This window comes from Geotrypetes seraphini, chromosome 3 (assembly GCF_902459505.1).
Source record: "Geotrypetes seraphini chromosome 3, aGeoSer1.1, whole genome shotgun sequence".
NCBI classification, from domain to species: Eukaryota; Metazoa; Chordata; class Amphibia; order Gymnophiona; family Dermophiidae; genus Geotrypetes; species Geotrypetes seraphini.
Window position 1 is genome coordinate 82,842,832 of NC_047086.1, and position 21,847 is coordinate 82,864,678.

The window sequence follows — 21,847 nt, forward strand, 5'->3', positions numbered from 1 at the left end:
AGGCAAGACAAATCATGGGTTGCATACGAAGGGGTTTCGTCAGCCATAAGGTGGAAGTCATTATGCCATTGTATAGATCCATGGTGAGGCCCCACCTGGAATACTGTGTGTAATTTTGGAGGCCACATTATCGCAAGGATGTGCTGAGACTGGAGTCAGTGCAGAGAATGGCCACCCGGATGGTCACGGGACTCAAGGATCTTCCATACGAAGAACGGCTTGACAAATTACAGCTATACTTGCTCGAGGAGCGCAGAGAGAGGGGAGACATGATCGAGACGTTCAAGTATCTTACGGGCTGCATCGAGGCGGAGGAAGATACGTTCAAGTATCTTACGGGCTGCATCGAGGCGGAGGAAGATATCTTCTTTTTCAAGGGTCCCACGACAACAAGAGGGCATCCGTGGAAAATCAGGGGCGGGAAACTGCGAGGTGACACCAGGAAATTCTTTTTCACTGAAAGAGTGGTTGATCACTGGAATAGTCTTCCACTACAGGTGATTGAGGCCAGCAGCATGCCTGATTTTAAGGCCAAATGGGATCGGCACATGGGATCTATTCACAGGGCAAAGGTAGGGGAGGGACATTAGGGTGGGCAGACTAGATGGGCCGTGGCCCTTATCTGCCGTCTATTTCTATGTTTCTATGTTTCTATGAAGGGCACACTGAGAGGCCAACAAGTGTGATTTAAGCAAGGGGGTGGAATGACTCCCGTATTGTTGCTGAATGGAGCATAATTGCTGTTCCAAACGTAAAATATCATGGTCCCGAGCCTTTTTTGATGGTAAGTATAAGCCAGAATTTCCCCCTGAAGCACTGCCTTTGCTGCTTCCCAATAGAGGATAGGGTCAGAGTGATGTTCCACATTGTGATATTGATAATCAGCCTATTTCCTACACAGAAAGTCCTGAAATTTTAAATTTGCATACAAATGAAGCTGAAACTGCCAGCGAAAGGACCTCGAATCAAGAATCCAAGATAAAAGTAAATGAGATCATAGCATGGTAAAAGACATCAAAAGCGCCGATTCCTGCAGCCTCAATTCTGGTGAAAAGTGAGTGAGAAATCAGACAATAATCTATTAGGAAATCTGGTTGATTATTAGGAATCACTTTGAAAGTTAAGAAAGAGCACGATTTTATAGATTATAGCTGATGACCCGGCGTTGCATGGGTATTTAATTATAGCAATAACACAGTAAATGGATTCAAATAAAGATACTTTATTTGAATGAATGAAATTATATTTTTACAGCTTTATAAAAAGTACAATAATCAAATTATAATGCGAAATATTTGACAAAATGAATACAATACAACAAACACAAAACTTGATTATAAACAACATTTTTAGTTTCACCTCCAGGAGCAAGAACATATAAATTCTTGAGTGAAGAGACCCCCAGAACATATCACCCCAGGTCGTGAGGGATCTGCATACCAAGTTTCGATCAAATCGGTCAAGCCGTTTATTATTTACTGTGAGAATGGCAGCTGTGTACAATTTTTCCATTGACATGAATGGGTGAAAACTGATTTTCTGTTTGTAGCTCCGCCCACAGTGTGCAGGTGGGCCGCGAGACCCCCAGAACATATCACCCCAGGTAGTGAGGGATCTGCATACCAAGTTTCGTTCAAATCGGTCAAGCCATTTTTGAAGTACTGTGAGAATGGCAGCTTTTTACTTTTTTTCCATTGACATGAATGGGTGAAATCTGATGTTCTGTTTGTAGCTCCGCCCACGTGTGCAGGTGGGCCGAGAGACTCCCAGAACATATCACCCCAGGTAGTTGGAATTACTGTGAGAATGGCAGCTTTTTACATTTTTTCCATTGACATGAATGGGTGAAATCTGATTTTATGTTTGTAGTTCCGCCCACGTGTGCAGGTGGGCCGCGAGACCCCCAGAACATATCACCCCAGGTAGTGAGGGATCTGCATACCAAGTTTCGTTCAAATCGGTAAAGCCGGTTTTGATTTACTGTGAGAATGGCAGCTGTTTACATTTTTTCCATTGACATGAATGGGTGAAATCTGATTTTCTGTTTGTAGCTCCGCCCACGTGTGCAGGTGGGCCGCGAGACCCCCAGAACATATCACCCCAGGTAGTGAGGGATATGCATACCAAGTTTCGTTCAAATCGGTCAAGCCGTTTTTGAAGTACGGTGAGAATGGCAGCTTTTTACTATTTTTCCATTGACATGAATGGGTGAAATCTGATGTTATGTTTGTAACTCCGCCCACGTGTGCAGGTGGGCCACGAGACCCCCAGAACATATCACCCCAGGTAGTGAGGGATCTGCATACCAAGTTTCGTTCAAATCGGTAAAGCCGGTTTTGATTTACTGTGAGAATGGCAGCTGTTTACATTTTTTCCATTGACATGAATGGGTGAAATCTGATTTTCTGTTTGTAGCTCCGCCCACGTGTGCAGGTGGGCCGAGAGACTCCCAGAACATATCACCCCAGGTAGTTGGAATTACTGTGAGAATGGCAGCTTTTTACATTTTTTCCATTGACATGAATGGGTGAAATCTGATTTTATGTTTGTAGTTCCGCCCACGTGTGCAGGTGGGCCGCGAGACCCCCAGAACATATCACCCCAGGTAGTGAGGGATCTGCATACCAAGTTTCGTTCAAATCGGTAAAGCCGGTTTTGATTTACTGTGAGAATGGCAGCTGTTTACATTTTTTCCATTGACATGAATGGGTGAAATCTGATTTTCTGTTTGTAGCTCCGCCCACGTGTGCAGGTGGGCCGCGAGACCCCCAGAACATATCACCCCAGGTAGTGAGGGATATGCATACCAAGTTTCGTTCAAATCGGTCAAGCCGTTTTTGAAGTACGGTGAGAATGGCAGCTTTTTACTATTTTTCCATTGACATGAATGGGTGAAATCTGATGTTATGTTTGTAACTCCGCCCACGTGTGCAGGTGGGCCGCGAGACCCCCAGAACATATCACCCCAGGTAGTGAGGGATCTGCATACCAAGTTTCGTTCAAATCGGTAAAGCCGGTTTTGATTTACTGTGAGAATGGCAGCTGTTTACATTTTTTCCATTGACATGAATGGGTGAAATCTGATTTTCTGTTTGTAGCTCCGCCCACGTGTGCAGGTGGGCCGAGAGACCCCCAGAACATATCACCCCAGGTAGTTGGAATTACTGTGAGAATGGCAGCTTTTTACATTTTTTCCATTGACATGAATGGGTGATATCAGATTTTCTGTTTGTAGCTCCGCCCATGTGTGCAGGTGGGCCGAGAGACCCCCCAGAACATATCACCCCAGGTAGTGAGGGATCTGCATACCAAGTTTCGTTCAAATAGGTCAAGCCGTTTTTGAATTACTGTGAGAATGGCAGCTTTTTACATTTTTTCCATTGACATGAATGGGTGAAATGTGAATTTCTGTTTGTAGCTCCGCCCATGTGTGCAGGTGGGCCGCGAGACTCCCAGAACATATCATCCCAGGTAGTGAGGGATCAGCATACCAAGTTTCGTTCAAATCGGTCAAGCCGTTTTTGCGTGATCGCAGCACATACACACACACACACATACATACATACACACATACATACCTCCTATTTTATATATATAGATTCTATGTGGTATGGGGAGCCAGTGTACTTTTATTAAGAGTGGTGTGACATGATCATATTTAGCATGCACCAATAATCTATTCTAGCATGTGCTCTTGAAAGATGTAATATTCTCCAGATATCAAGGATTTCCAATGCAGAACAAAGCAACAGAATTCCTCTGATGGAATGAATTTGATCATTGGGCAAGCGATGAGACTTGTTCCCTGAAGGGTCATGAACACAATTAAAATCACCCCCTAGAAATACAGGAATGTCATGATGTTAACCCAAGAGGGATATAAGGGTGGTAAATAATTTCTGATCATATACGTTGGGAGCATATATGTTACACAAGAGCAGCAACTGTCAATTCAGGAGCATGCTAGCCAAAATTTACTGACCTCCAGGGAAGGAGATCAGACGTCTATGAATCATTCATAACGCTGCAGTAAAAATGATTGAAAATGCAAAAAAATATGATCATGTCACACCATTCTTAATAAAAATACACTGGCTCCCCATACCACATAGAATAACCTATAAAATCGTGCTCTTAACTTTCAAAGTGATTCATAATGATCAACCAGATTTCCTAAATAATATTTTAATTCCATATACTCCATCCAGAATACTCAGATCCCAGTCGCAAAATCTACGTACCATTCCATCACTTTGCATTCTGAGCACCACATGTGCATAGAATTTTGCAGTTACTGCACCGACCCTTTGGAATTCATTACTTACCAAACTACGCATCAAAAACTCTAGAGAAATTTAAAGGTAAACTTAAAACATTCCTTTTTAAAGATGCCTTTAATCTTTAATTCTTTCTTGTCTTAGCATTTTGACTCCTTCCTGCTCCGATTTTGAGATGAGACCTCCCTTTCCCTTTGTATTTTCCCTTTCTTGAATTACTTTACTATTTTAAGATGGATTTCCTACCTCCAACCCTTTTGTTTCAGTTAGTCCTGTTAGTCTCAGGTTTGTCATCCTTTTTCTTTTTTATAAGAATTTTCTTGTATAAATTATTATAGTATGATAGGCGGTATATCAAATTTTTAATAAACTTGAAACTTGAGTTGACAAAGTTCAAGCAGACAGATTCTGGATCCAGGCAAGTGGGTGCTGTCCTCGGAGGCGTTCTCAGCCATCGTATGGCGCTGGGAATCAGCCTCACTTTGATCTGATGGCCACGGCACAAAACAGGAAGGCAGATCGCTTCTTCACTCGAAAAACCGAGCCAAGAAGCGAGGATCTCAATGCTCTAGTTCAGCCATGGTGACAGGGAGTTCTTCTGTATGGTTTTCCTTCCTGGCCCATGATGGGCCGAGCCATTCTGCGGATTGCAGCCCATCAGGGCCAGGTCATTCTGGTGGCTCCGGACTGGCCTTGCACACCGTGGTACACAGATCTGATGTATCTGTGTTGGGGTCGTGGCCTGCGGTTCCACACACATCTGGACATTCTTACTCAGGGTCCTGTCTGCATGGAGGATCCAAATCGCTTTGCTATTATGGCATGTCTATTGAGCACGCAGCCTTGGTGTGCAAAGGTTATTCTGAAGTAGTCATTGCTATTCTGCTTAAGCCTAAGAAGTTGACTACTGTGTCTGCCTATGCTAAGGCTTGGAAGACTTTCCAACATTGGTGCAACCAGGAGAAGGTAGAACCATATAGATCCGATTTCGATGGGTCTCACCTTCCTCCAAACAAGTCTGGATAAAGACCATACCTTAGTGTCCCTTCTGGTCCAAGTGGCTAGTCTCTCTTCTTTCAGAGCTCGGGATTGTTCTTCATCACTTGCTTCCTTACCAGATTTCTCGTCATTGTTCCCTTCTTGGGATCTGAACTTGGTTCTGTCTGACCTTACCAAGGTTCTTTTTGAGCCTCTGAGAGACGCTTCCCTCTTGGATTTGTTGCTCAAGACTGTTTTTCTGATCATTACTTCTGCGAGACGTGTCTCAGAACTCCAGGCTCTTTCATGTTAAGAGCCCTTCCTGCGGATCTCATATACTGGAATTTCCTTGCGCACGATCCCCTCTTTTCTGCTGAAAGTAGTTTTGGCTTTCCATGTTTATCAGGAGGTACATTTACCTGTTTTTCAGCCTTCTGGCTCAAAGAGGCAGAATTGAGAAAATTGGACTTGCGTAGGGTTCTTCTGTGTTATCTGGAGGTTATTAACGAGTTTCAGCTCTCTGACCATCTGTTTGTGCCGACTCATTCTTCTAAGTGGCGTGCTCCTGCTTCCAAGGCAATTATTTCCAGATGGATCTGAAAGGCCATTTCGGCAGCCTATATTCTTTTCAGGAAACAATCTCCCGTTTCTGTAAAGGTTCATTCTACCTGAAGTGTGGCTTCTTTGCGGGCTGAGGTTAGAGTGGTATCTCCAGAGGAGATTTGCAAGGCAGTGACGTGGTCCACTTTGCATATGTTCACTAAATTTTACAGAGTTGATGTGGCAGTGAGACAAGACTCTGCCTTTGGGTCTGGTCTTGAGGGCCAGCACAGTCAGCCCACCTTAGCTCTTTGGGACTGATTTTGTATGTCCCACTTGTCTAGAATGTCTCACTTATTGCACTGGAAAAAGAGATCATGTTCTTACAATGATAATATATTTTTCAGTGAGATATTCTAGACTCTCACCCTGTCTTTTCTGAACCTGCCTACGTCTCATTTTATTTATGCCTTTCTAAGTTGTGCTTGGATGCCAGTCAGCCCTTCAGGGTTTCAAAGAATTCTGTATATATGTTCATGTGCATGCTGGGGTCTTTCCTGAGCTCCTTTGATGTCTTTATTGCTTGTTTCAATTTGAGTTTACCTGTTGAGCAGAACAGTTGTTTGGGGAAATTTTCCCTTTGCTGTCTCTACGTCACTTTGCCTGTGGGAGCTCTCAGTGCTTGGGTACTAACTGTAGGTAGTGCTATAGCTCCCAGTGAAGTACAGGAGAGTCACAGCAAAAATATGGAGTGGATTCCTTCTGTATATGGCACAACCCACTTGTCTAGAATGTCTCACCTGTCTACTGGAAAAGATATTATCAAGGTAAGAACATAATCTCTTTTTATTTTCATGGGTGATTTAAGTTTGAAAGGTAGATTATGTGTATTGATGATACTTTAATGTAATTTTATTTGTTGTAGACTGTAGTACTGTACGTTGTCATGAGCTATTTTGTCATGAGCTATTTTGCTAAATGCAGTAAATTGATATGACAAAAGTGGTAATTCAGAAAAATCTAGTAATGTTCTAATGTGTAATTTACCATTTGAATTCCTTTTTTCATGTAGTCTAAGAAAGTTAATAAGAAATCATCAGGAGAGAGAAAACCAGGCAATGTTCAAAAACACAGGGCACGATATGCACTTCTAATAACTGGAAGGAAACCATCAGTATATTCTGCCAAAACTTTACCACCTGGAAGGGCTGTGCATCCTGTAAACATTAAACATATTCTGCTTAATGGTAAGATAAAATACGTTTTATAAATGGAGTAAAAAATGAGTGTAATTGTTAGGCTGACCTTTATTCTTTGTCTAATGTTTTTAACATACATAAAACCCAGAGCAGATTGATGGTACATTTTACCCACTTTTGCATTTTTGCAAATAGTTCATCATGGTATCTACTGGTCACCCTTCTCTCCTTTCCTTACAATACGTACTGTTTACTAGCTTGTTACGAGATTCCTTTGTGTAAAAAAGTCAAATGCTGCACTGAGGTTTTAAGTAGACCATATTTAGTGCTCTTCCTCAATTTAATTTCCTGGTCATTCAGTTAAAGAAATCAATGAGGTTTGTTTTATGTAACTTCAGAGCTGTCAAACTGCCCAGTTCAACGAATTAGATTTTTGTCAAGTCCTTGATTGTTGAGAGTTGCATCCTAATGCAATATTGGTCTTACAGCATTGATTACACAAAACTGTTCACCTCTCAGAACCGCAATACCTAGCGGCCAGAGTGAATAACCATATGCCCTAGCGTGCTCTGCGCTTGAGCCAAGAGTCCTTACTACAAATACTCTCCTTCAAAATACAAAAGCACCAGGGCAAGAATGTTCTCGGTAATGGCTCTGACATGGTGGAATACACTACCGATGCAATTAAAGCTAGAAAAGAACACTGGAAAATTCAAGAAAGGAATAAAGACTATCCTTTTCTCAAACTACTTCAACTGAAATTATGAAGTTGACAGAGAGAGGAAACTAGAACTTTCAGCAATGCATGTTAATAAATTATATTTAGTTGAAATGGCCAACCTCCTTAAGAGGTGTGTTAAAAAAAGTGTACAGAGTATTTAGCTGCAATAGTAAACCTAGTATTACATGTGTATACAGTATACATAGGACAATTGATTTGGTATAAATGTGCATATAACTCTGTAACACCACCACAGAGCTCTGTGTATTTCAGTATAGAGCCCATGTATTGTAACACCTCTCAACTCCTTATGGTAACATCTCTACAGAAGCTAAGGTATTAAAACTGAACTGTTTGACAGATTCATCTCCTAAACAGAAGCCACACTAAATTTATATTTTCCTTCTGTCTATTCCTTGTGTAATATGTTGTACCTTCACTATTTGCATTCTGTAATTCGCTGATTGTCCAGCCCTCTTCGATGTGAACCACCTAGAAGTCATCTGACTATGGCGGTATAGAAGAATAAAGTTATTATTATATTATTAATATTATAACACCTTTACAGAAGCTCATATATTGTAGCGCCTTTGCAGAGGCTCATGTAGACCGCTCTGAATTGACTCCCCAGTCATTAGTAGTGGTATAGAAGCTCTCAATAAACAATAAACCATTCACACAGCGGAGAGGGAGACATCAAGCGTGTTTTGTATCAGCATGAACAAAGATGGATATATTTTTTAGATACACTGTGGCCAAAGGGTCTAAATCAGAGGGTGGAGTGGTGTGCGTTTTACTAAGATTGACAGCTGTGAGATGATGTCATCTGCCGGAAATAAGTCACCAGAAGTGGATCTTCAGAGCATTTTTGAACCAGTAACGCGTCTTGTGATATTGTGCATGGTTATGCTATAGAAAGATTATCAGTTTAAATCCCTGATGCAGCCATTTATCAGCGAAACAAGGTCTTTGTTGGAGAGAAGGAGCATGAGCATTGAGCTGGTAGAGACAGTTTTATTAAGATCGTTTTTAACGCCAAAGAAGAGTGGAGTGAGTGTTACATCAACAATGGCGATGGACTTACATCAAGCCATGTGACTGAGCTATATGGAAGTTTTCTGTTTTTTGTGATTATATTCCCTGTGCACAGTGGTGGGTGTGTTACCTTTGTGAGAATCACATTTTTGTTGTAGAGTTTTTTATGCCAATGAGAATATAAAAAGCAGCTTAAAATCAGTGCTGATTGCTGCTGTATAAAACTACAGTATATTGAGGTTTTCTCCATTTTTTGAGTTAAATGTGTATTTCTGGGGGATAACATTTGAAATTTTGGAATTATATTGTTACTTCAATTAAGGTTTTTTTTTTGTATATACACACATATACATACACATGAGCAGGGAGAGGACAGGGATGAAAAATGCATTTCTCTGTGGTGACGGGAATTTTTTTCCTCACGTCACTCTCTAATCCATAGCATTCAGGATGCTGAATAATCTTTCTTTAACCATGATTCTTTTTTATTCTCTGTCACTGTGGTTGGGCTAATTAACTTGTGATGATTAGTCTCTTTCCTGCTTCTACTATTCTGGAGCTATTGAACAGAGTGGTTATTGGTAATGTTACTACATTTTTAAGGCTACTTAATAGAGAATGTAACATGCCTGACCCAGTACAGCCATTCCTATGCCATATAATAATAATAAATTTATTTTTGTATACTGCAATACCAGAAGCAGTTCAGAGCGGTTTACAGAGGAAGAAACTGTACATAGATAGCGAAGTTACAGAGTATTGTCAATTACATTGGTAGAGTAGATCAATTACATTAGGGAGTCGGTAAGCCCGGAAATAGGTCAGATATGCAGTAAGTATATCAGCGGTACAATAAGGTAGGGGGGAGTCGGAGAAATTTGTCAAAGAGATAGGTTTTGATTGATTTCCTGAAGGCTTGGTAGGAGGGTGTATTTGAATGAGGGTGGTTAGACATTTATTCCATTTGCCAGCTTGGAATGACAGTGTTCTATCGAGGAATCTCTTGTAGATACAGCCCTTCAGGGAGGGGAAGGCAAACAGATAGGTATTACATGTGCGGGAGGTGCCTGGAAATACAAAATGGTGCGACAGGTAGATCGGGGATGAACCTGTTATGGTTTTGAAGCAAAGGCAGGCAAACTTGAAGATGACCTTTGCCTCCATTGGTAACCAGTGAAGTTTTCTGTAGAATGGGCTTACATGATCTGACTTTTTTAGACCATAAATGAGACGGACAGCAATATTCTGTATGATTCTTAAACGTTTTATGGTTTTCTTAAAGGATCCCAAGTATATGATGTTACAATAATCTAAGGTGCTTAGAATGAGTGACTGAACCAGTAGTCGAAAGGAGAGGAAGTCAAAATAGTGTTTGATGGTACGCAGTTTCCAGAGAGTGCAAAAGCATTTTTTAATTTAGGCATTGATATGATCTTCTAACGTCAGGCATCGATCCAGAGTGACTCCTAGGATTTTGATAGTAGAGTTGATTGGGTAGGTAAGCCCATTTAATTTTCAGAGAGGTATTTGTTAACTTGTGATTGGGACTTGCCAGGAAAAGCTTAGTTTTTTCTGGATTTAGTTTTAGTTTGAATTGAGTGGTCCATTGTTCTACCTTACTAAGAATGGAAGAGGTGAGTTGTTCAGTCTCTTGTGTCAATGAGGTTATAGGGATGATGATAGTAATGTCATCGGCATAGATATATGCTTTCAGTTTTAGATCGGATAGCATACAAGCCAATGGTGCCATGTAGACGTTGAACAGAGAGAGGAGAGCCCTGTGGGACTCCGCAGGGGTTGCTCCAGGGTTGGGAGAAGGTGCCATCGTTGTGGACTTGGTAGGTGCGGTTTTTTAAGATGCCAGTGAACCAGGTTAGTACCTGTCCCGAGATGCCAATGGAATCTAGGCATCTGATCAGAATATCATGGTCGACAAGGTCGAAGGCACAGCTTAGGTCGAATTGAAGTACCAGTGTGCTTTTGCCCAGAGAAAACAAATGGAAGAGGTGATCGGACAATGATTCTAGGACAGTTTCTGTGCTGTAGTTTGTATGAAATCCTGACTGAGAGTTGTGTAGAATGTTAAACTTCTTGAGGTGTTTCGTAAGGTCAAGATTAACTAGACTTTCCATTAGTTTGAGGAAGAGAGGGATATTGGCAATGGGTCTGTAATTGGCTGCCGAAGAGACTGGTTCTTTGGGATTTTTGATGATAGGAGTCACAAGAAATGGCCGAGTTCCGACGGGAAGTGGCCAGTGGACTGGCAGAGAGAGACCCAGTTGAAAAGTTCGGCTTTGAATTGGAGGGGGGCTGTTTTCATGATAGCTGGAGGGGCTATAAACCACTCTTCCCTCTAAGGACTGAGCTGATGTGAGCAAAATATTTCCATTACATTATAAGCACTTCTTACAGATACAAACACAGACATGCACACAGACACAAATATATAAACTCTTAGAGAGGTTGGAAAGAATACATAGTAACATAATAGATGATGGCAGATAAAGACCCGAATGGTCCATCCAGTCTGTCCAACCTGATTTAATTTAATTTTTTTTTTATTTTTTCTTCTTAACTATTTCTGTGCAAGAATCCAAAGCTCTCCCCGGTACTGTGCTTGGGTTCCAACTGCCTAAATCTCCGTTAAAACCTACTCCAGCCCATCTAAACCCTCCCAGCCATTGAAGCCCTCTCCAGCCCATCCTCCCCCAAAGGGCCATATACAGACACAGACCGTGCAAGTCTGCCCAGTACTGGCCTTAGTTCAATATTTAATATTATTTTCTGATTCTAGATCCTCTGTGTTCATCCCACGCTTCTTTGAACTCAGTCACAGTTTTCCTCTCCACCACCTCTCTCGGGAGCGCATTCTAGGCATCCACCACCCTCTCCGTAAAGTAGAATTTCCTAACATTGCTTTTGAATCTACCACCCCTCAACCTCAAATTATGTCCTCTGGTTTTACCATTTTCCTTTCTGTGGAAAAGTTTTTGTTCTAGGTTAATACCCTTCAAGTGTGCGGCGGCGGCGAAGAAGGCTAACAGGATGTTGGGCATGATAAAGAAGGGAATCACGAGTAGATCGAAAGAGGTCATAATGCCGCTTTATAGAGCAATGGTCAGACCACACTTGGAATACTGTGTCCAACACTGGTCTCCGTACCTGAAGAAGGATATAACATTGCTGGAGAGGGTGCAGAGGCGAGCGACGAAGCTAGTAAAAGGTATGGAGAACTTGAGCTAACAAGAACGCCTCAGAAATCTGGGATTATTCACCCTTGAGAAGAGAAAACTGAGAAGGGATCTAATAGAGACTTTTAAAATATTAAAAGGAATCGACAAAATTGAGCAAGCTCGCTCACCGACAAGGGGAAAGGATGGAGAGCAAGAAACAGCATTATTCACTTTGTCAAATGTGACTCGGACAAGAGGTCATGGACTGAAGCTAAGAGGGGTCAAGGCCATGACAAATGTCAGAAAGTTGTGCTTCACACAGCGGGTGGTGAACGCCTGGAACTCTCTCCCAGAGGACGTGGTGGAGGAAACCACCATTTTAGGATTTAAGGTAAAATTGGACACACATCTTCTTGTGGGACACATTGAGGGATACAAATGATTAGGGTGTTCGCCCAGGTACGCCTGGCTGAGCCTCCGCGTGTGCGGACCACCGGACTGGATGGACCCCAGGTCTGATCCGGTGCAGGCATTTCTTATGTTCTTATGTCTTAAGTATTTGAACGTCTGAATCATATCTCCCCTGTCCCTCCTTTCCTCTAGGGTATACATATTCAGGGCTTCCAGTCTCTCCTCATATGTCTTCTGGCGCAAGCCTCCTATCATTTTCGTCACCCTCCTCTGGACCGCTTCATGTCTTCTTACGTCCTTCGCCAGATACGGTCTCTAAAACTGAACACAATACTCCAAGTGGGGCCTTACCAATGACCTGTACAGGGGCATCAACACCTTCTTCCTTCTACTGGCTGCGCCTCTCTTTATACAGCCCAGCATCCTTCTGGCAGCAGCCACTGCCTTGTCACACTGTTTTTTCACCTTTAGATCTTCGGACACTATCACCCCAAGGTCCCTCTCCCCATCCGTGCATATCAGCTTCTCACCTCCCAGCATATACGGTTCCTTCCGATTATTAATCCCCAAATGCATTACTCTGCATTTCTTTGCATTGAATTTTACTTGCCAGGCATTAGACCATTCCTCTAGCTTTTGCAGATTCTTTTTCATAATTTCCACTCCCTCTTCGGTGTCTACTCTGTTACAAATCTTGGTATCATCTGCAAAAAGGCACACTTTTCCTTCTAACCCTTTAGCAATGTCACTCACAAACATATTAAACAGGATCGGCCCCAGCACCGAACCCTAAGGGACTGCACTACTCACCTTTCCTTCCTCCGAGCAACTTCCATTAACCACCACCCTCTGGTGTCTGTCCGACAGCCAGTTTCTAACCCAGTACACCACTTTGGGTCTTAACTTCAGCCCTTCAAGTTTGTTCAACAGCCTCCTATGAGGAACTGTATGAAAGGCTTTGCTGATATCTAAGTAAATTACATCTAGCATATGTCCTCGATCCAGCTCTCTGGTCACCCAATCAAAAAATTCAATCAGGTTCGTTTGGCACGATTTACCTTTTGTAAAGCCATTTTACCTCGGATTAGAGAATGACACGGTGGCGGTTTACCCGCGGGTAACCCGCCAAAAACGGGGAATGAAAATTAGCAGCCTCTGCGGGGACGGGGACAAGGCCATCACCGCCCCGTGAAGCGGTGAATGGTCTTGTCACCGCAGTGAGGCATAAAGGATTGTGCGGTTCCCGCAGCCCCCACCCGCACGCCGGCTTGATCGTTTAACCAGCTTCCTCTCTCCACCTCACCTTAGTTTGCCGGCTTTCTTTTTCGGCGACCGGAACGCTTTCAAAAGAGCCGCACACGCGCGGCTGCTCAGTATTCAATCTTCTGCTCTGACCCAACTGGAAACAGGAAGTTGCAGCAGAGCAGAAGATTGAAGTTTGAGCAGCCGCGCATGCGCGGCTCTTTGAAAGCGTGCCGGTCGCCGAAAAAGAAAACCGGCAAACTAAGGAGAGCTGGAGAGCAGTAGCGTACCAAGGGGGGAGGGGCGAAAATGGCGCCAGGCCTTGGAGCACCGAGGCAGACCGTTTCTCTCCCCTCCCAGCTGAACCTCCGCTGACCCTCCTATCTCCCCCCCCCCCCCAAGTGAACCTTTCCGACCCTCCCAGCGAAAGCAGCAAACCTCCCTCCAGTAGCGTCGGCTTTCTCTTCCCTCTGCCGCATCACTGATGACATCATCAGTGACACGGCAGAGGGAGGAGAAAGCCGCGAAGGAGGTTTGCTGCTCTCGCTGGGAGGTTCGGAAAGGTTCACGGAGGGGGGAGATAGGAGGGTCAGCGGGGGTTCGGCTGGGAGGGGAGAGAAGCGGTCTGCCTCGTGCTCTATTACCTTCTTCGGGCAGCAGCAGCGTTTACAATTCGCTGCTGTTGCCGGCTTCAGGCCTTGTTCTCTGCTGGGTCCTGCCTACTTCCTGTTTTCATGAAGACAGGACCCGACAGAGAGGAAGGCCTGAAGCGGGCAACAGCAGTGAATTGTGAATGCTGCTGCTGCCCGATGAAGTTCTGGACATCAGGACATCGGGGAAGGAGCAGGGAGAAATCGGCTGCTGGCTTGGGGGTGAGGGTAGGGAAAGAATCGTGGAAGTGGAGAAATTGGCACGATGGCTTTGTGGGGGCTAGGGGGAGAGAGAAAGAAAGGAAAAAAATAAAGAGGGGGGGGCCAGGGGGAGAGAGAAAGAAAGGCAGAAATAAAGAGGGGGTCAAGAGAGAGAGAAAGAAAGGCAGAAAGAAAGAGGAGGGCCAGGGGGAGAGAGAAATAAAGAGGGAGGCCAGGGGAAGAGAGAAAGAAAGGCAGAAATAAAGAGGGGGGCCAGAGGGAGAGAGAAAGAAAGGCAGAAATAAAGAGGGGGTCAAGGGGGAGAGAAAGAAAGGCAGAAAGAAAGAGGAGGGCCAGGGGGAGAGAGAAATAAAGAGGGAGGCCAGGGGGAGAGAGAAAGAAAGGCAGAAATAAAGAGAGGGGCCAGGGGGAGAGAGAAAGAAAGGCAGAAATAAAGAGGGGAGCCAGGGGGACAGAGAAAGAAAGAGGGGGGGGACAGGAGAAGAAAGAAGAAGGACCAGAGACTCATGAAATCACCAGACAAAAAGGTAGGAAAAATGATTTTATTTTCAACTTAGTGATCAAAATGTGTCCGTTTTGAGAATTTATATCTGCTGTCTATATTTTGCACTATGGCCCCCTTTTACTAAAACGCAATAGCGGTTTTTAGCGCAGGGAGCCTATGAGCGTCGAGAGCAGCATGGGGCATTCAGCGCAGCTCCCTGCGCTAAAAACCGCTATCGCAGTTTAGTAAAAAGGGAGGGGGAATATTTGTCTATTTTTGTATATTTGTTACTGAGGTGACATTGCATAAAGTCATCTGCCTTGACCTCTTTGAAAACCCGCGGAATATAAATGATAATTAACATTTTCTCTGCGTACAGCGTGCTTTGTGTTTTTAAAATTTTATTGTTGGTAGATCATTTTGACTTGGTCACAAAGGTAAGGGGGAGGGAGGGAGGGGAGCTGCTGAAAGACATCTAGTAATCCTTGCAGGCTTGACTGTGCAGGAAATTATTTTTGTAAAATCATGTTTTGTTATGTGATTGGCATTATCTAGACTTTAATTTCTATGAATGAATAGAATGAAAATGATATAAAATTACTTGCTTGCGGGGACCGTGTGTTCCGGCTCACACAAGGAAGGAGGGGGTGAAAGGGAAAAAGTTTCTCTTCCTTGGAAATAGATTCTGAAGTGACCTCATCAAAGAAGACCAGCACCAAATGTACAAGAAATCCCTTAAACAATGTCAAAAGAGCCCAAAATAGAAAACTGCTACTGCCTTGAGACTCCATTATTGAAGGAATCAACTTGAAATCACAGAAGAGACAGGAAAAGGTTAAATGCCTCATGGAATCCTCAGGTACAAAACAAACCAAATTGTGAATGAAATCAGAGCAGACAGTAAGAATTATAAAATTGATGTAATTATCCATCTGGAAAAAAAGGCGTACTAGAAATAATGCCTCAGCAATACAATTTTCAGAAGTTCTATTTGCTCATGGTAAGGGAGAAGAGAGACTGCTAGTGATGGTGGGGGGACTGATAGAAGATATGAAAGAAGGGTGGTAGAAAGGAACAGATGGTAAAGGAGGGAGGGAAGGGTGGTGGTGGAAAGGAATAGAACAGACATTGAAAGAGGGTAGAGAGGAACAGACCCTGAAAGGAAATGTGGAAGGCAGAGTGGGGAGAAGATGCTGGAAGGGAAGAAGACAGATGCCAGACTATGGGGGAGCGGAGGGAAGAAGATGGGTGCTAGACGGGGATGGTGGCGGGGCGGTGAATGGGATGGCAGGGGCGGTGACAGGGCGGTGAAAGGGATGGCGGTGACGGTGACGGGGCGGTGAAGGGAACGGAGGTGACGGGGCAGTGCAGAGGATGGTGGGCCGGGGACGGTGCAGTGACGGGAACAGATTTTTCCCCCGTGTCATTCTCTACCTCGGATCTTGTAACCCATTAGATTCAAGGAAGTACACTATCCTTTCTTTCAGCAACACTTCCATTATTTTTCCAACAACCGAAGTGAGGCTCACCGGCCTGTAGTTTCCTGCTTCATCCCTGTGACCACTTTTATGAATAGGGACCACATCCGCTCTCCTCCAATCTACAGGAACCACTCCCGTCTCCAGTGATTTGTTGAACAAGTCTTTAATAGGACTCGCCAGAACCTCTCTGAGCTCCCTTAGTATCTTGGGATGTATTCCGTCTGGTCCCATCGCTTTGTCCACCTTCAGTTTTTCAAGTTGCTCATAAACACCCTCCTCTGTGAATGGCGCAGAATCTACTCCATTTTCTCGTGTAACTTTGACAGACAATCTCGGTCCTTCTCCAGGATTTTCTTCTGTGAACACAGAACAGAAGTATTTGTTTAGCACATTTGCTTTCTCCTCATCACTCTCCACATATTGGTTCCCAGCATCTTTTAGCCTAGCAATTCCATTTTTCATCTTCCTCCTTTCACTAATATATCTGAAAAAATTTTTGTCTCCCTTTTTTACATTTTTAGCCATTTGTTCTTCCGCCTGTGCTTTCGCCAGATGTATCTCTCTCTTGGCTTCTTTCAGTTTCACCATGTAGTCCAGACGGAAGGAATGGATCAGCCAGATGAAAGCCTTTTGCTAGAGCTGAGGAGCCTGAGAGAGGAGGTTCAGCGCTTAAGATGTATCTGAGACGACTAGACCTTCATCGACGGAGTCATCCAGGAGTTGTCTCAGATCGCCGAACAGGAACCTGACAAGACCATCCTAGAGACACCCAAAGCATCCAAACCTGCAAACTTGAGACCAACCGTCGGAATATAGGAAGTGGCTGGGGACGCTGATTCCTGGCAGCTGGTGACTTCCTCCACAGGAAAACGCAGAAGACCTTTTTCTGTCCCTTTCTCTCACATACAGGGCGGCTCTACATCGACACCACAAATCACCCTGAGGAACAGATACCAGCTGCTACAGGAAGGTTCTGACAACGAGGAACAGGAAGTTGTTCAGCAGACGGTTCCAGTTCCGGAGTCAACAGATCGGCCCACCCCTAAGAAGCGCAGAGTGGTGGTCATCGGTGATTCGCTGCTGAGGGGCACCGAGGGTCCAATTTGTAGATCAAACCTGCAATCAAGAGAGGTCTGCTGTTTGCCAGGGGCCAGGATCCGGGATGTAACCGCTTGCCTGGACAGACTCATCAAGCCCCGTGACCACTTCCCCATGATTCTCATCCAAGTCGGAACCAATGACACTGCCAGGAGCACCCCGGAGAGCATACCTGAAGACTTCAAAGCGCTGGGTGAGAAGCTGAGGAGGATGGATGCACAGGTGGTCTTCTCCTTGATCCTCCCAGTAAGGGGCAAGGGCAGTGCCAGGGAGGATCGCATCCAGAGGGCAAACGACTGGCTGCAGGGATGGTGCAAGGAGATGAACTTTGGGTTCTTGCACCATGGAGAGGCATTGCATGGACTACAGGGACCAGACGGGTTACACCTGACCAGAAGAGGGAAGAACGTCCTTGGACACCGTCTAGCCCGCCTACTACACAGGGCTTTAAACTAGGTAAGTTGGGGGAGGGTACGGGCACAAACAACCTACCTGGCGAGCTAAGCTGCCAATACTTTTTTGAGACTAAGGTAAGTAAACACCGATCTGGGTCAGGGGAGAGTATACACACTTTCGAGTCTGGGGTTGGCTCACATAATTCTGGGTCACATAATTCTGGGTCTAAGGGGAGTACACATTGTAATTCAGGGTCTAAGGGGAGTACACATTGTAATTTTGGGTCTAGGAGGAGTACACATTGTAATTCTGGGTCCAGCGAGAGAACACACATTGCAAATTGTACTAAAGGAGTTCAAGTAGCCCAAGCGGGAATACCCCCACAGGGTACACACATTTCTGAGTCTGGGATAGGAACACACTGTAGTTCTGGGTCTGGCTAGTCCAGGATAGGGGCACGTTGTAACTCTGGGTTTAGGGAAAGTACAAAACATGCGAATAATGCTAAAGGTGTCCAAGTAGCTCAAGCGGGAACATCCCCACTGAGACGTAACAAACATACAACATGGAGGGCTATGTACGTAAACGCCCACAGTCTAGGAAACAAGATCCTGGAATTAGAAACAGAAATGAGGAATGCCGACCTGGATGTGGTGGCGATATCTGAGACCTGGCTCACGGACTCCCACGGGTGGGACATGGTCATACCGGGTTACAACTTGCTTCACCGGGACAGGGAGGGCAAAATGGGAGGAGGTGTAGCATTATACTAAAGATGACATTCAGGTCACCAGAATCACAGATGTCCACTACACTGGGGAATCCCTTTGGGTAAATTTGACCAGAGGGAAGGACAAATGCCTGTATCTTGGCGTAATATACAGACCTCCAAGACAACAGGATGACCTAGATATGGAATTAATCGGAGATATAGAGAATATCACCTTGCGTGGGGACACAGTATTGTTAGGTGATTTCAACATGCCTGATGTGGATTGGGACATGCTTTCCTCTGCTTCCGGCAGCAGCAGGAGGCTATTAAACTCTATGAAGGGAGCAAAACTCAGGCAACTGGTGTTGGAACCAACAAGGGATCAGGCAATACTGGACCTGATACTTACCAATGGAGAAAGTGTCACAGAGGTCTCGGTGGATGACACATTGGCCTCCAGTGACCACAACATGGTATGGTTCAATCTCAGGAAAGGTTTCACTAAATCTACCACACTGACCAAGGTCCTCAAATTCAAGGACACAAACTTCAAAGAAATGGGAGACTTCGTTCACCAGGCGCTACAAAGCCAAGCAGAAACCGATAACGTGGAAGAAATGTGGTCGACTTTGAAAGCCACCATACAAGAAGCAACAAACCACTACGTTAAATCAGTAAGTAAACGGCGAAGGAACAATAAGCCACAGTGGTTCTCTGCAGAGATTTCGGACCTCATCAAGGAGAAGAAAAATGCATTCATCTCTTACAAACAATCAGGGAAACAGGACTCTAGGGAAGTCTATCTGGCCAAGTCAAAAGCCATCAAAACAGCAGTTAGGGAGGCCAAATTCCGCATGGAGGAGTCTCTAGCGAAGAACATCCAGAAAGGAGATAAATCCTTCTTCAGGTATATCAGTGACAGAAATAAGAACTCATGCGGGATAGTACGTCTTAGGAAACCAGATGGAGACTATGTAGAAGCGGACTCGGAAAAAGCCCAACTGTTAAATGAATACTTCTGCTCAGTCTTCACCCGCGGGGCGCTAGGACACGGCCCTCAGCTACAGACAAGGGTTGAAGCAGATGACCCGTTTAGTAATTTCAAGTTTACACCCAGCAGTGTCTACTGCGAGCTGTCAAAGCTTAAGGTTAACAAGGCAATGGGGCCTGACATCCTACACCCCAGGGTGCTCAGGGAGTTGTGTTATGTCTTGGCGGAACCGCTATCCGCGCTTTTCAATCTCTCCCTTAGTACGGGTAAAGTCCCGTTGGACTGGAAGACGGCTAACGTCATTCCACTCCACAAGAAAGGCTCCAAGATGGAGACAGCAAACTACAGACCGGTAAGTCTCACATCAATAGTGTGCAAACTAATGGAAACTCTAATCAAACGCCAATTGGATACGATCCTGAACGAGGAGAATCTACGGGATCCCCGTCAACATGGATTTACTAAGGGGAGATCCTGACAGAACCCTGATCAGCTTCTTTGGCTGGGTGACGAGGAAGCTGGATATTGGGGAGTCCCTGGACATCGTATACCTGGACTTCAGTAAAGCATTCGATAGTGTACCACACCGCAGGTTGCTGAGCAAGATGAGTTCTATAGGATTGGGCGACACATTGACGAAATGGGTTGGGAACTGGCTTGGAGGTAGGCTTCAGAGGGTAGTGATGAACGGCACCCCCTCAGAAATGACGGAGGTAATCAGTGGAGTGCCGCAGGGCTCGGTCATGGGCCCGATCCTATTCAACATCTTTATAAGAGACTTGGCAGAAGGGCTGCCAGGTAAAATAACATTATTCGCCGATGACGCCAAACTAAGCAATGTAGTGGGCAAAAGCACAACAGACATAAATTCAATGTCCGACAACATGATGCACAACCTACTTCTACTGGAGCGCTGGTCTAGGTCCTGGCAACTCAGCTTCAATGCCAAAAAATGCAAAGTCATGCACCTGGGCAGCCAAAATCCATGCAAGACTTACACCCTTAATGGCGAGATCCTAACAAGAACTGAAGCAGAACGAGACTTAGGGGTGATTGTCAGTGAGAACATGAAGACTGCCAATCAAGTGGAGCAAGCTTCATCCAAGGCAAGGCAAATCATAGGTTGCATACGCAGGAGTTTTGTCAGCCATAAGCCTGATGTCATTATGCCATTGTATAGATCCATGGTGAGGCCCCACCTGGAATACTGTGTGCAATTCTGGAGGCCGCATTACCGTAAGGATGTGCTGAGACTGGAGTCGGTCCTAGACTGGAGTCGGTCCAGAGAATGGCCACCCGGATGGTCTCGGGACTCAAGGATCTCCCGTACGAGGAACGGCTGGATACGTTGCAGCTGTACTCACTCGAGGAACGCAGAGAGAGGGGGGACATGATCGAGACATTCAAGTATCTCACGGGCCGCATCGAGGTGGAAGAAGATATCTTCTTTTTCAAGGGTCCCGCGGCAACAAGGGGGCATCCGTGGAAAATCAGGGGCGGGAAACTGCACGGGGACACCAGGAAATTCTTTTTCACTGAAAGGGTGGTTGATCGCTGGAATAGTCTTCCACTTCAGGTTATTGAGGCCAGCAGCGTGCCTGATTTTAAGGCCAAATGGGATAGACACGTGGGATCTATTCACAGAGAAAGGTAGGGGAGGGTCATTGGGGTGGGCAGACTAGATGGGCCGTGGCCCTTATCTGCCGTCTATTTCTATGTTTCTATATCTAGATCTGCCTCTAACATCAGGGCTTGCAGATCATGAACTTTGTTGCTTAGACTGCGAGCAGTTGAGTGGTAGCGGGAGGGAGCAGGCATCTCTGCCACTGCTGGGGGGTGTTGGGTGTTGGGTTGCTTGGCAGTGGGAGGGAGTGGGCATCTCTCCAGCTGCCAGGGGTGGTGTCTGGGGGTGGGGGGTGTTGCTTGGAGGTGGGATGGAGTAGACATCTCTCCTGCTGCCAGCGGCGGTGTTGGGTGGGGGTTTCGCTTGACTTCTGTACCTTGATTTTTTAGGGGCGTATATTCTGCACGTGTCCATCGCTATCACCAGTGATGAGCAAATGCAAATTTAGTGAACCTTTGCTGCTCTCCCCCACCCTCATTTGCATGAGCATTGTTTAGAGAATGACTCGCTTTTTTAAAATCACTACAATAACGGCTTCAACAGTGGCCCATCATTTTTTTAATGCAAATTTTAGAGAATCTAGGCCCCATTTGGCTTGACAACCAGGTCCTCT

At 45.0% G+C, this 21,847-nt stretch overlaps 1 protein-coding gene across 1 annotated transcript in view; it reads left to right on the forward strand.

The window, feature by feature from the left end:
* The window catches only part of DCDC2C (doublecortin domain containing 2C), a 157,275-nt gene that overhangs the window by 112,911 nt on the left and 22,517 nt on the right, over positions 1 to 21,847 (forward strand). The window contains exon 7 of the mRNA XM_033939486.1: positions 6,868 to 7,042. Within this exon, the coding sequence (XP_033795377.1) occupies positions 6,868 to 7,042 (175 nt within the window). The remainder of the gene's footprint in view (positions 1 to 6,867; positions 7,043 to 21,847) is intronic.